At 38.9% G+C, this 15,521-nt stretch overlaps 1 protein-coding gene across 1 annotated transcript; it reads left to right on the top strand.

Annotated features, from left to right (window-relative positions):
• Nucleotides 1-12,963: 12,963 nt before the first annotated feature.
• On the top strand, nt 12,964-14,607 carry LOC134004798 (zinc-binding protein A33-like). Its single transcript, XM_062444194.1, has one exon. The coding sequence runs from the start codon at nt 12,964-12,966 to the stop codon at nt 14,605-14,607; it is 1,644 nt and encodes a 547-aa protein (XP_062300178.1).
• Nucleotides 14,608-15,521: the final 914 nt, after the last annotated feature.

Below are 15,521 nucleotides of genomic sequence, written 5' to 3'. Positions count from 1 at the left end.
CGTTTGGGTGTAACGCTTCACTTCAACAACACACGTCCATCTGACACAGTGATGAAGGAAGGAGGGAACGAGCAAAGGTTGAGGTTTCCGTAGTTGACAGGATTCGAACCTGCGCGGGGAAACCCAAATGGATTCAAAGACTGTGTGTTATATGCTGATGGTCCTTCAACATTAGGAATTTGCTGTGTCTCTTCAATGACAGACTCCAGTTTCTTAGCAAGGTCAGCTTTTGTTGTCTTCCTCAAGCTTCCTTCATCTTAAAACAAAGACGGTGGGACAGCTGCAAGCTCATGAGACATCACAGACTCCATGGACACCTCTCTCTACTTGGAGACAGCAAGTAACCTCCGAAAGAGCACATCTGAGACCATATGACCCTTTTTTGATAAGCTGACTCCAATAGATGTTTTCATACCGTTGAAGGTTGCACACTTCTTAGGCTCCCAGAAGCTCTTCGTTCTTTTTGATTTTACCAGACGTTCTTCGATAAAGATGGCATTCTTCTTTGCACCATCTTGTAGGAAGCTTGACAGTTGTCTTGCAACATTCTCAGATGCTACCTGACCACTTGCAATGTTGATTAGTTCCTCAGGAATGCTGTCAAGGTCAAATGGATTCTGTTTCTGCTCCACAGTTTCCATTATCTTCTGTATGTCTCTCTCATCTCTGTCCATTCTGGATGCTCCATGTTCCTGGTGTCTTTTTGGGCTCTTTCTGTCAGTGTCACAAAGCTCTTTCATGGCATCTAAATATGCTGTGGTATCATGTCTTGTCATCAACCATCTTGTGAGTGCTCCTTTTCGTAATGTGAACCCAATTACTCCACCCTGGCTCTTTCCTTCTCGATTGATAGTTTGCTCCAGTGCCTGATCAGATGGCACACAGTTGAAGCCTCGATGCGCAGACCAGCGAACAACAAATCCACCGTCCTGCATGAATGTGTATGCCTCTGGTTGTTCATGTTCAAGAGCTTTCATTTCTGCAACATAGACAGGCATGTACTTCGCATAATTGGTCCTTCCAGCAGCTCTGAAACAAAGTATAACCTCACACATGCAATTCAGTTGAAGTTGAAAGTCAGCTTCACGCTCTGAACGAAGGATCCTTAGCAACAGATCAGCACCATTTAGAAATATTAACCAATATCCAAATATTGCTGATTGCTTAACCCCCTCATTTGTGAACATCTGAATTTTCTTGTTGATCTCATGGAGTTCAGTCTCCACCTCACTGATGAGCTGTTGAGCAGTGGCTTCATCATTACCTTGTAATGCATGCTGTATATCTTGTAGGAGTTGTTCTTGTGCTTCAGTCATTGCACATTCGCCTTGTTTTTTAAGCCATGATTGCATAGAGCCTGAAAAGGGCCTCAGAGACTAGCTTTATGCTCCTTAGTCCTCTTGCCAACTGTTTCCCTTGAAGCAACTGTCAAGATGTTCCCTCTGCATACACAGATGACTCAGTTAGTATGTCAAAGAGTCCGCCATCGCCATAGAGCTTTCCGATGCTGGCTAGGTAAGCCATCATGATATGCATACCTCCTAGTCTCATTGTGATCTTTCCTTGTAAAGATGGTGGTTTGCTCCACAAGATCTGTTGTGCTTTACTATAAATAGCAAGGTCTGCAGTCACAAGAATATGGTGCTTTCCCAGTTCTGCAGCATCAGCTGCACAAGTTGTATCATAGATGTATAGATGGTGGACATCTCTGAGGGTGATTCTCTTATGAAGGGCATGTAGTGCACACTGGCTACTGGACAAGTAGTGTCCGATATGAAGGAATTTAATGCAGACCATGTAGAGACATGCTGCTTTATAGACTTTCATGTTTGTGTGCAGTAACTCAGGTTGGGGAAGTTCAGGTTGTTCTGGTCGGTTGTAGATTTGATGTATCTGCAATCACAATTGAAATGAGAGGATGAGCTTGCTATTATGTGCAATCAGAACACTCTAAATGTCCAAAGTGAAGGCCTCATCACATGCACAATGAACATTACACCCACCCATTAATTTGTAGCAATGAAATATTTTTATCCAAGAATCTATTTTATGTATGGGAGACCTAAGAGATGAGGAAAAACTTGGTTGGGTTTCATTCTGCCTCCAGTTGGGGTATCTCGAAAACTAAAGCCCTTTTTGGCCATTTGTCACTAGACTATATTAGAATAGATATGTTTTTGCTGACAGTCTGATCATGTCCTGCATTGACACTCACCTGAGGAATAGTTGCTCTTATTTTCCTTACATATCACATAAGTGTATGAGCATCAAAGTCATCAACAATCAACAATTTCCGACCCTATTTACTGATGTCTTTCCCATACATCTAAATGCAGATTTCACTTTAGTCAGTGTCCAGCTGTGACTGAAGCTCCCGGCATCTGCGCCTCAACAATCAAAACTCTTTCAAAGTCACTTAAACCACTTTCCTCTTGCCATCATTATACAAAATCAGAATCAACTGGACCCCACTCAACCATAACCTAACCCTTCATTGGAATTACTTAATCCAATTATGTCAGCGATTTCCACAAAACTTAGTTTTGCTCCCTATTATTGATAGATCTAATAAAGAGGACACTAACTGATTTTGATATAGACATATATTTAGACCTCATATGCAATTGTCCAGCTAATTAAACTGACCAACATTTTAAAACTGTGCAGCTGGTTTTTAGCTTACTTAACTTAGTGATAAATACAGAGGTGTGAAATTTTAGAGTATATTGTATAGGTTCTTACCTCCAAATCTGAAAATAAGGGTGGTGGTGATGTCATAGTGACCCTAGCATTGGCTTGGAAACTACATTTTTATAACAGAAAGTTGTATAAAACTAAAGGGTGGAGTTTGAAGGACATGCGTGCGTTTATAAAGTACGACTTAGGAATTTGTGCTCTAATTAAAATTTTCTCCAGCTGAACATGCATTGAGAAAAAATATATGCACATTTACAAATATGACTGTAACAATTATAACTGAAATAGGATTTGTTCAACAAATAAATGCATTAAACTTTTCATTTGTAGGGATATAAATATTTAGGTTGTTTGCAAATCAAGTGTATATTACAGTACAGGCACCATTTATTTGAATTATTTTCATTAGTTTCTAAGAAATGTTTTTTTGTGCTGAAGGAGAGGCTCAAGAGAGTAGAAAAGCTTACAGAAAACACTGAGTGTCTGGGTTGAATTGTGCATGTACCGGTTATGCCTTTGTGTTTTAGAAGATAACTAAAAACCACAGAAAACTCTCTGAGGCTGGAGTGTAAAAAGAGACACTGTCTTCCTCATTAAGACTGACAATTGAATTTGGCTGTTTTATTTGAAGAAAGGTCAGGCTTGAGCTTTCTTGCACACATAGAAAAGTACACACACCCCCACACATTCCACTGTTCCACTTGTGAAAGTATCTTATATCTTAATACTATAATATAGTAATTGTGGCTGCTCAGCCTCTCACTTTGTAAACTGCAGGTAATTAAAAGCCCTGGTGCTCGACTTACAGAGGAATGCCTGTGCACTTCTTTCCACTCGCCAACAATTTGCTACCTACCAGCCAAAAGATACACATCTACAAAAAATAGTGCTGTTCTACTGTACAACTTACATGTATGTGAGAATGTGTATGTTTGTGTCTCAAATTATTCAGTTTATTCTGCCTCAATATCTGCCCTAACTTGAAAAAATATCCTAGGCCTAGATCACAACAGGAGACGCAGTGGACAACTCAGTTCCTTTTTCAATTCTACATTTATTTAAGTTTTCAGGTTTTGAGTTTTCAGGTTGATAACCTTCAATAAAAATTATAAGAAAGAAAAAATAAATTAGGTTACTATATAACATTAAAATGTTGAATTAAATTTCACTTTGCAAATGAGACATATTGATTGAATAAATGATAACTACAATTTCTATTAATAATCAAGTAAGTTCAATTAATAATCGACACAAATACATTGCAGCAATAATTTTTAATTAATAAGTTACACCAATAATGGGCCTACACAATCATAATAAATTGTACTTAACTGTCTAACACAAAATCCACTCACAAAATTGATAATAATGCAAACATATATGCAAAAATAACAATAATGAATAACATTCATTATAAACGATCAGCGTCTCAGCGCATTTACAACTCTAAATCTGCTGTGAAGGATAAACATACAAGATAACGTTTGCACACACATACCAAATGGAGTTTTCTTTGCATTACTGATGAATGTGCGACATGCTCATATTCTTCTGACTTGTCTCAACAGTGTGTGTGTGTGTGTGCGTGTGTGTGTGTACACTCTGGAGTTTGAGATGATGCTAGAGGCAAGTACTTTCTCCAAATGTAAAACAAAGACAACACAAGTATTGTTTTGCTGAAGTGTCATTTAATAATGCAACTGGAAAAGTGATTAAGCATTAGCCTAGCACTATTTTTACAGTAACTAAATGAAAAGGGAGATAGTAGTTCAGCTCCTTAGAACAAAAAATGAGCTGCAGAGAGATTACTCTCCACTGGCTGACATTATGATAGAGGAGAGGAATAAAAATGTTCTGTTGCTTATCCCTTCCGGTTTGCACACAACAAAACGTTGCCAGACATGTCCAACAGACTCTACTGTACATTATGTTAGATTTTATTGATTTTAGCTAAAAAAAAAAAAACAAGAAAGAAAAGAAGAAGAAGAAAAAAAGAAAGATTCAAATCATTTTGTGTTCACTTTAGTGTTTTTTATTATATTTTTTGAAAGCCATAGAGATTGTGTCTCCTCAGGCAGATGAAAACTATATATAATACATAATAATAATACATATGTAAAATGTAAATGTTACATAATACTGATAATATATAAGTCCGGTAAAATTATGGAGCAGTCTCATATGCAATGCAATGAGGTGACAAAGACAAATTAACTACAGGGAGGAAAGCTTTCCAGATTGTATGTGATCCCACATTTGCACCTGCACTTTGAGCCACTGACACTGACCCAAGGACAAAATAATACAGTGAAAGTGCTCTCTAAGGTGCCCTCACAGTATGATAAAATGTGTTCTAAGGTGCCTGCACAAAGGAGAAAATACAGCACAGTTCAGTGATGTATGGCTTACTTATTGTTAAATCAAGGTGAAATGCTTTATAAAGTGCCTTTATTTCTGACAATCTGCCCTTTCAATGGAAGAATATAATATATTAAAATGTATGTATTTAAAACAAAGCCATGACTCAGGTTGGTGAAATGCTGCTACATGAAAGTTAATTAATGATAGATGCAGAGAAATGAATGTGTATGTGTATTTCAGTAAATTCTCCTCACATGTTACCCAGCTCAACTCTGACCTATTGTAACCCTCTGACTGACATCCTTACCTGCAGAAGCTCAGTCTGAGTATCAGCTGCATGGCTGCTTCTCTCACCTCCATATTCATCTCTTATCACCTCTCCATAGAATCCATAATTGCTTCATTAATAATGGGCAATAAGAAGATGCTGATTATTGTACAGCTGTGCTATTGCCATGTGCCAACAAATTAGTGTAATATAATTCACATCTCATCATATCATTATAATACTGAGGCTTGGAAGACATTGGGCCAGATGCAAGAATATGTTCGTATTTTTCTTCTTAAATCTGTCGTACTATACTAACAATTAATGCTCTTTCATCCCTTCCCTGCCTCCCTCCCTCATAAATACTGAAAAAATTGCTTAAAGAACTTAATTTTTGGCCTAAACATATAACATTTAGTAAACAGTTCACTGTCACTTATATTCACCTGTTGAGCAAACATACATAAAATATGAAGACTAACACAAACACCATGACAACATCACTGCTGACCTTAAATGATGTGGATCAATTTGAAAATAGAAACTCAGGTTAGGTGATATGTAATAGTGAGAAAACATTTCTTTGTTCCAACAAGACGATGGGGAAATATGATTTTGTCTCGTGCCACAAATACACACTACGCTGCAGTTTTCCAGCAAGTTATGGTCATACAAACATTCTGTGGTGACCTCTGCTTTTGCCTGGTCAGCAATTCACCTTCTGCTTGTTTTTTAACCACAGGTGGGGAACACCATCGTTGCACAGCCGTCACGGAAGTCTTTTACCAGCTGACTTGCTCCGTTATTGGATATCAGTTACTGATTGGACACTGCAGCTGAATGGACTGATCTGATCACTACCAACTTTTGTATTTTATTTGTTTCCTGATTCAAAATGTAATTCAAAATCTGTGTTAACCGTTGGTCTGATCAACAAAAGAACCATAAACAACTTCTTTTCATGATCTGATCTGATGATTAACTTTTATTATGGATAAAATGAAAGTCAGTGAGAATCTGTCTGTCAGTAAGTTTTATACGAGTTTAATAATTTCCTTTTTCACTGAAACATTTAGTCTCATAAATAATTTCCAGTGTCCAAAAAAGAATTCACTATCAGGATATCAATAATGAATAAATAACATAAAGAAACACTGTCAGTAGAAATGGTTCATATGCCCCTGAGCTCAACACAGTACACAGTATAAATACACAATGCAGGTTTAAATTCATATGCAGGTGTTTGTCAAACAGCTAACAGGCTGCAGAGAGGAACAGCTGCAGGCAGTGATAACTGTGAGCCTTTATCAGGTATTAGCACAGCGCACGTGTGTAGAAACAAACTCCATCAGAAGTCTCCTCACCTGTTAAAGCCGACAGACGGCTGATGCAGCTGCTATCATCATCAAAAACTGCCGTTGCTTCACATGGTGCTACAGAGGAAAGGATAGCTCACGTCTCGAAAATCAAATTCCCTCATTTCCTCTTTCCTTGCAGGGTTTTCTTGCATCTCTCCATGCATCCACAGCGGGAGAGACTAAGATGCAGGGAAAGGATGCAGGGAAAGGTGAGGGAAACTTCTCCCCTGCAGGATTCAACTTCTTATGTTGTAGCATGACTCCCTCTTCAGTTCTCTCTTTTTTTTATTTTTTATTTTGTCTTCATGCACCTCTCAACATGCACACACCATCTCCACTCTAGTTTTGTTATGTATTTAATAAATTAAAATTTGCTTGATAATTTACTTTGTTTAAGTCACTTAGCATGTTATGTGATTTATTAAATTACGGTGGTATGCCTTTTACTTTTGTTGAGGCATAATTATATAGGGCTGCAACTAAGGATTATTTTCATTATCAATTTACCTATTGACTATTTTCTTAATATTATATCAATCATTTGGTCCATGAAATGTAATTGTCCATCATATTCCCAGATATCAGGATATCATCTCTTAATACCTGTTTTCCCCAACCAGCAATCCAAGATCCAAAGATATTTAATTTACTATCATAAAACAGTAAATTAACCATTATTCATGTTTAAGGGCCAAAACCAGTGAAAGTAAAATATAATAATGCTAACACTATTCATTCTTCATTAACTTGCATTATTTCACATTTATAGTACAGTTTTTTCTCCTATTTTGTTTCTTTCTAAATGAGTAGACCCATGAGGAGAATGAGATTGAAATGGCTCCTGCAAGGCAAGGCAAGTTTATTTGTCCATCCATCCATCCATCTTCTTTCCGCTTATCCGGGGTCGGGTCGCGGGGGCAGCAGCCTAAGCAGGGAAGCCCAGACTTCCCTCTCCCCAGCCACTTCGTCCAGCTCTTCCCGGGGGATCCCGAGGCGTTCCCATGCCAGCCGAGAGACATAGTCTCTCCAGTGTGTCCTGGGTCTTCCCCGGGGTCTCCTACTGGTGGGACGTGCCCTGAACACCTCACCCGGGAGGCGTCCGGGAGGCATCCTTACTAGATGCCCGAGCCACCTCATCTGGCTCTTCTCAACGCGGAGGAGCAGCGGGTCTACTCCGAGCTCCTCCCAGATGACCGAGCTTCTCACCCTATCTCTAAGGGAGAGCCCAGCCACCCTACGGAGGAAGCTCATTTCGGCCGCTTGTACCCGCGATCTCGTTCTTTCGGTCACTACTACTAGAGCTCATGACCATAGGTGAGGGTAGGAACGAAGATCGACTGGTAAATCGAGAGCTTTGCCTTTCGGCTCAGCTCCCTCTTCACCATGACGGATCTGTGCAGAGTCCGCATTACTGCAGACGCCGCACCGATCCGCCTGCTAGATTAATTAAGGGACAGGAAGGCAAAGGTGATGTTATCATTCCTGAGCTGGAACTACACACTGTTTGTATTATCCCTCATTTGGGGGGGTTGACTCAATAAGAACTGCTGCACTATTATCCTGTCCCAACCAAGTTTCAGTTAAAAACATAAAGTCAAGGCTGTGCTCGTTAATAAAATCATTAATTAAGAAAGATTTTCCAGCCAGAGACCTGATATTTAAAAGGGCTAAATGTAATGTGTTACAAACCTTATCTTGCCCAATTTTTGGGACGGACTGTGGCTGACATGGGATGCATATAGTACATATAGTAAAAGGATACATACATATACTAAACACACAGCTCCCTTTTTATGACTACAACAAACAATTCTATGTGCTCATCTATGCAGTCTGCTTTGAGATTTACAGGTAAATCCTTTTAAAACACATCTTTCTCCAGGGGAGCCAGCTGACAGCCTTGCCTGCCCCCCAGATTTCCATTATTTTTTCAATGTGTAAAACAAATAGTGGTGGGGTGTGTGTAGGATCACTGACATTAACGTCAGTCTCAGGTCCATGCTGCTCCGTCTCTCACCTGTGGAAAAAGGCTCTGCTGCCTTGCCTTTTAGAGGCACCAAATTAATACGAAACAGTTGCTTTGAAAACGATTCACTGTTTCGAAACATTTGATACAGTTATAATGGCATCACCTGTTAGGCAACTATTGATATTGCATTTGAATGGCTGACATGAATGAAACAGTTATGTCAGATTATAAGTGGCCTTACTGCTTTATTGTTTTTGTTCAATAAAGTCTATATCTAAATTATTACTATTATTTATTATAAAATTGATCAATTTTAAATAGTCTACAGATCTGTTTATACATTTTGTGGCAGATTGAAAAGCACACCCTTATGTATGTTTAAAAGTATGCAAATTTATTAAAATGTTCATTAAAACATGAAATGAACACAAGAACAGAAGACACTGAGTAATAAAACTTTGGCATAACTTACATTTCAATTTGTTAATACAATTACAACAAGTCAGTGGGGAATTTGCCTTTGACTTCAAAGTGTCTGCAATTTACAGTGGTCCACTTTCTTCACGCACAAGGTTTTGAGCCTTCTCAATTCAATTCTGCTAAGAATTGGTCAATGATGACCACTGGTGATCAGTTGGTGCAGTGCAGTATAACTTTGTCAGTTATTTTTAAAAAAAGACTGAGTATTGAATATTTGAAAATCTGTCCTTTATATGGTCAATCAGCAAGGCCATAAAGGAGTCAACATGTTTGTACCAGCATGGTTTTCATCAAAGCATTAGCTGAATAAGATTTGGTGTGAGAAGAAAATGCAGAAAATACTGAAAGTCAGATTCCTCATGCAGTTGCCTTAGATGGCCACATGATGGCAGCAAAGGTGGTGTTTTCTTGAGTTTGGCTGGTTTCATCTGAACACAGTATAGGTGGACAGGTAGGCCGTAAAGGGGTGAAAAGTTAGGACAATTCTAAGGGTCCATGACTGACCGGGGCCCTAAATTAATACATTATTAGTTCTTTTTTAAATAATTCATCATAATTAATAGAAGTTAGATGTTTTTATTATTAATATGAAAATAAAATAAAAAATACTTGGTTAACAAATTTACTGATGATTTTATTTTGTTGTTTGTGTATCATTCTATAGAAAGAATTTAAGAATTTTACCATTAAGATTACATTTAGACTGTAAAAGCTGGCCTTCAGCACATTTCACTCTGAATTTCACTCACTCTTCATTATGTGTTATATTTTCACAGCTCAATGTCAGTCAATATTGTACAGTTAGTATTAGACTGCAGGAGAGTTACGAGCCTGCACAGGTAGTTACAGCGGGTGGTTACAACAGTTGCGCATGTTTGGCATGGCCTATGTGTGTGGTGGTGGGACCAATGAGATATCTTTTCATGGGGCTCAAAATCCCTGGCGGCACCCCTGCTGGTGGATAATCTGCACCTCCTTTGATAAGTATTGAAGATGTGTGTTTTCAGTCAGTTTCAGTTTAGTGTTTATTTTTATTTGTCATACGTGTGCAGTTATTTGCCTGCAGCAGCAAAAAGGCCCTGATGACATCAAATTTTAATATTAAGCCTTGTGTTACTGTGTTTTACCAGTTGTGTTTTTTGAAGATCTGCACTGTAAGTTAAGAAGAAACATCAAGAGACCTGCTAATGTATTCTCATTGCTGAGATGACTCCACTTTGATTATTTATTAATAAGATATAATTTTAGAATTATGTCATTTGGCTTTCTGTTTCTAGACATGTTGGCAACCAGCAGTTTTCCTCTCTGAAGATCAGTATCTGTGCTCCATCTGTCTGGATGTGTTCACTGATCTTGTGACCATACCATGTGGAGATATGCAGACCATTGGTTGGTACAAAAACCTGCAGGCACACTGCCCTTTATGGAATAATTTAGACCACCTGACGTAAAGTCTATGGGCCAAGTGGGAACTTGTGGACGCAGCCAGAGGGGAAAACACTACTGCACATATTCAGCTGAGCAATTCTCATAGGACTGAATGGGTGCCATTTTTGGTCCAGTTTCCAGCTCTGATAATACATCCATAATCATCACACTTCTTTCTTTTTGCTCTCCTTCTTTTTCTTCTCTCTTTACCCATTCTTAATTCTCCAAAGACCACCTGCTGTCTGAACAGCGCTGCCAAGTGGTTGACATTAGTGTATTACCCAAACACTGCATTACTATAACATATGCAGACAAGATAACAGGTAGTATTCCAGAAAGAATATAGTAAACCAATGTTTAACCTTGTGTTTACACAGTTTTTGCTTATAAAATATAACTCCACTCTTACAATAGAAAGAGGTCATAAGTTTTGAGAAAAGTTTCAAGTAAAGTACTGAAAGTACTGTGTGTGCGTGTGTGTTTTTTGTGCTTCATGATGATGACAATATAGTTCAATTGTTGTACATCTAGGAGGTGTTAGATTCTCAAATATTATTACAAAGAGCAACTGATGAAAAAAAAACTTATTTGAGGTGAGCATTTCAAGATTTCATCAGAAAATAAAAAAAATTAATGGAAATTGATCAGTGTCATTGGATGTGTGTTCTTTTCATGAATCTTTATGTTTTATGTTGACCCTATTTTTAAAGCTTAAAAAGTAAAACTGTCTTGAATAAAGAATACAAGCAGTACTGCATCTCTCTGCAAAATTACTTACAGCAAGATTACTCAAATATATTCTCAAGATTAAGTGCAGACCAACATCAAATGCTAATGTCAGTGTAATTAAATACAAAAAAAAAATCTACATGGTTCACCTCCACCTCACTGTGTTCAGACTATATGGCAGCATTGTACAAGCATCCTGGAATTATTCATGTTCACAAAGAGTAGGCTGTTGAATATGAAAATGACAAATCTACCTCACATAGCATCATTAAATAAATAATTTCCCCATTGAACATTTTTGAAAAACTGAGCTTCAATACTGAGAGTAAAGCTGCTGCTTTAAAGTGTGGGCACTTGTGTAAGAATCTCTCAGACAGCCCAGAGAGAGATTTCCTACTTGTCACTGTGTCTTGTTAAACAGTTCACTATGGTTTCACATTTTAATTGAACACTGATGATGTTACTGTAGTCCTGATGAGTGCAGTGAGAGGAGGAGCAGCAGTGCAGGGCAGAGGGAGTGTTTACCGCCGAAATGCAGAAATGAAACTGAAAGGAACTCCTTGCTGAGGAAAAGAAAACGTCTGGTTCTCTCCAACACAATCAAAGTTTGTTTCAGCTTGCAGCTCCCGATTCATCACAGAAGCAGGTGAGTGCTGATATTTAGTCTGTTTAAACAAAAGCAAGTGCTTAAAGGATTTCAGTCAGTTGCATTTAGTCAGTTCAGTTGTTACTTTCCTGGCAGTAGCAGGAGTCCATTTGAATTGATGTTCAAGGTACAGTACAAGGTAAAAATCAAGGGAAAAGAATAAAGAGTGTCAAACATTTAAAAACCCTTTTATAATGGTTAAATTAGTGAATGGCAGAACCTATGTACTAGCATGCTCTTTGTGAGGTTGTCAGGTGTAATATGTTGAGGTCTTCTTTTTTTCTGTCTCACCTGACCTCACGCAAGAAGCACTGATACAAACGTATTCATTCTTAAGAGGAATGTGTGAGTGTTTTAAGATATTTGTGACATTCATCAATTTTCTCTTGGGTACAAATGAAATGTAAGAGGTGTCCAGACTTGTCGTATGAGTCATGGTTAGATAATCTCAGCCTCTATTCACACGAGGAAAACTCTTGTTTGACTTACAGTTATAATGATCTAATATGAATCAATTTGGAGGTTAAATATGAACACACACTTCTGCTAATACTGCTTCGAAGTGATATACAGAGCCAAGTGTACCCCACAATTCACCACAGTATATTGTGCAAACCAGTCCAGTAGGTGGCAGTAGTGTGTTGATGATTGTTGGCTTTAGGCCCAAAAATCATCAACTGACAAGAAGTCTATATGTTGGATTTAGCATGAATATAATATTATATCCAAACACTGAATGTTCACAGGACCATCATAAATGGTTATCACACAATATTAACAATTAAGCTGCTCTTCTTAATTTCTGATCTTGATTTCATGACTACACTCTTTGCTGGTAGATTTCATTGTTTTGATGACGCGCATATAAATTGTGTAATCATGCAGCATGGTGAAGTACACTATGCAAGGAATTTTGGCAGTGATCTTATTAAGCACTCATTTGGGGGCTTACAGTGAAAAAGTAGAAGAGAAAGTATGATTGAGGAAGGTTGATTTTTCCCCCCTCTTTTGGTCTTGTTTTTCAGACATGTTGGCAGCCAGCAGTTTTCTCTCTGAAGATCAGTTTCTGTGCTCCATCTGTCTGGATGTGTTCACTCATCCAGTCACCATACCATGTGGACACAACTTCTGCAAGAATTGCATCACAAAACACTGGAATATTAATTCACACTGGCAGTGTCCCATGTGTAAAGATGTCTTTGACAGAAGGCCTGAACTACGAGTCAATACATTCATATCTGAGATGGCTGATCAGTTCAGACGGTCAGCTGTAAAGAAAAGCAGCAGCTGCTCAGACCAACAATGGACCAACACAGGAGATGTTCTCTGTGACGTCTGCACTGAAACCAAACTGAAGGCTGTGAAGTCCTGTCTGGTGTGTCTGACCTCCTACTGTGAGACTCACCTGGAGCCTCATCAGAGAATCTCAGGACTGAAAAGACACAAGCTGATTGATCCTGTGAAGAACCTGGAAGACCGAATGTGTAAGAAGCATGATCGACCTCTGGCACTGTTCTGCAAGACTGATCACATGTGTGTGTGTCAGTTCTGCACTGAGACAGATCACAAGTCACATGTCTATGTTCATCTGATAGAAGAATATGAAGGGAAGAAGGCTGATCTGGGAAAGATAGAGGCTGGAATTCAGCAGATGATCCAGAAGAGACGACTGAAGATTCAGCAGATTAAGGATTCAGTGAAGATCAGCAATGGAGAAGCAGACAGAGAGACAGCAGACAGTGTGCAGGTCTTCTCTGCTCTGATCCAGTCTGTTGAGAGAAGTCTGGCTCGGCTCATTGAGATGATTGAAGAGAACCAGAAAAGAACAGAGAAACAGGCTGAAGGCTTCATCAAAGAACTGGAGGACGAAATCTCTGAGCTGATGAAGAGAAGTGCTGAAGTGGAACAGCTCTCAAACATTGAAGACCACCTCCAGTTCCTCCATAGCTTCTCATCCCTGAATCCTGCTTCACCCACCAAAGACTGGACAAAGGTCAGAGTTCAAACATCATTTGAGAAGGCTGTGTCTCTGAAGAGAGCTGTGGCTCAGCTGGAAGAGGTATTCAGTGAAGAGATGCAGGATCTGTATGCTGATGCTGAGCTGAAGAGGGTCCAGCAGTTTGCTGTGGATGTAACGTTTGATCCTGATACTGCAAGTCCCTATCTCATCCTGTCTCAAGACAGAAAACAAGTCAAATGTAGTGAGATACAAATTAATGTCCCAGACAATCCACTGAGATTTTCCGTATGTAATGCTGTTTTGGGAAAGCAAAGTTTCTCTTCAGTCAGATTTTACTATGAAGTTCAGGTTAAAGGGAAGACGGAGTGGGATTTAGGAGTGGCTAGTGAGTCAGTTATCAGGAAAGGAAAGATCAGATTGTCTCCTAAGAATGGCTTCTGGACTGTATGGTTGAGAAATGGAAATGAGTACAAAGCTCTTGCTGGGCCTGGTGTGTCTCTCTCTCTGAAGTCGAAACCTCAGAAGGTGGGGGTGTTTGTGGATTATGAAGAGGGTCTGGTCTCCTTTTATGATGTAGATGCTGCAACTCTTATCTACTCCTTTACTGACTGTAACTTCACTGAGAAACTATATCCATACTTCAGTCCCTGCAGTACTCAGAGTGGCATAAATACTGCCCCCTTGACCCTCCCCCGTGCCACACACATTTGACTAATCATTTGATTTCTCTAGCCATAGTCAAGTCATTCAAAGGAATTCAGGGGAAATTTCATTTCTTGGTCATGTTTATTAAGTTTCACTCAAAGGGCAATCACACCGAGACAGGTTGTGTATTAATGTTTTCTCTTCAAACCTAGTCCGACTATACCAGACCATCAAAGACCTCCGCCTACCAAGTCTTGGGATTTCTAAACACATAGTAGTTGCTTGAATGGTGGCAAGAATGGCCACCAAACCTATGCCCCTCACATTATATCAGGGCCATGGTGCACTGGAAATGATGCTCTGCCCTCATTCTCCTCCATAGTGAAATGACACTGCCCCAATATGATGGGCCACCCTAAAGACTTTGGATTGGTTCTGCAATGCAATTAAAAAACAAACAAAACAACAACTCTCATACAATCCACCCTGAGGGTTACATAGGGGGACTCCAGACTATTCAGACGCCATTGATTCACAGTAGGAGGCCTAGGCTGCATCCACTGGAATAAAATACATCTACTTGCCAAAAGTAGAAGTTTGAACAAAAGTTTTACCTGCATTTATGGCAAAGACATATTCAAAATATCCAGCAGAAACAAACCAGGTTCAACCATTATATTGCTGTTAAAAATCTTACCAAGTTCTCCTGCTACCTTTTCCCACAATTTGAATATGAGAGGACACTGCCAGATACAGTGAAAGTAAGACCCCATGCTTATTTTTACATTTAATACATAGTGAAATCCTAGGATCAATAACATTGAGGACTTAGGGTGTATGCTGTAACCTGTGAAGGATTCTATACTAACTTTCAGGTAGTCGGTTGAAAATAAAATGTTCCGTATAGACTCTAAAGCATCAGACCAATTCCTTTTCTAAAAAACCTAACTCCCAGATCCTTTGTCCTATATGTTTATGAC

Source organism: Scomber scombrus, chromosome 22, assembly GCF_963691925.1.
Source record: "Scomber scombrus chromosome 22, fScoSco1.1, whole genome shotgun sequence".
NCBI lineage: Eukaryota > Metazoa > Chordata > Actinopteri > Scombriformes > Scombridae > Scomber > Scomber scombrus.
Note: the sequence above shows the minus strand (reverse complement) of the source record. Positions and strands in the feature narration are given on the sequence as shown.

Coding starts and splice junctions, on each gene's coding strand:
- LOC134004798 (XM_062444194.1), top strand. CDS start 12,964: ATGTTGGCAGCCAGCAGTTTTCTCTCTGAAGATCAGTTTCTGTGCTCC.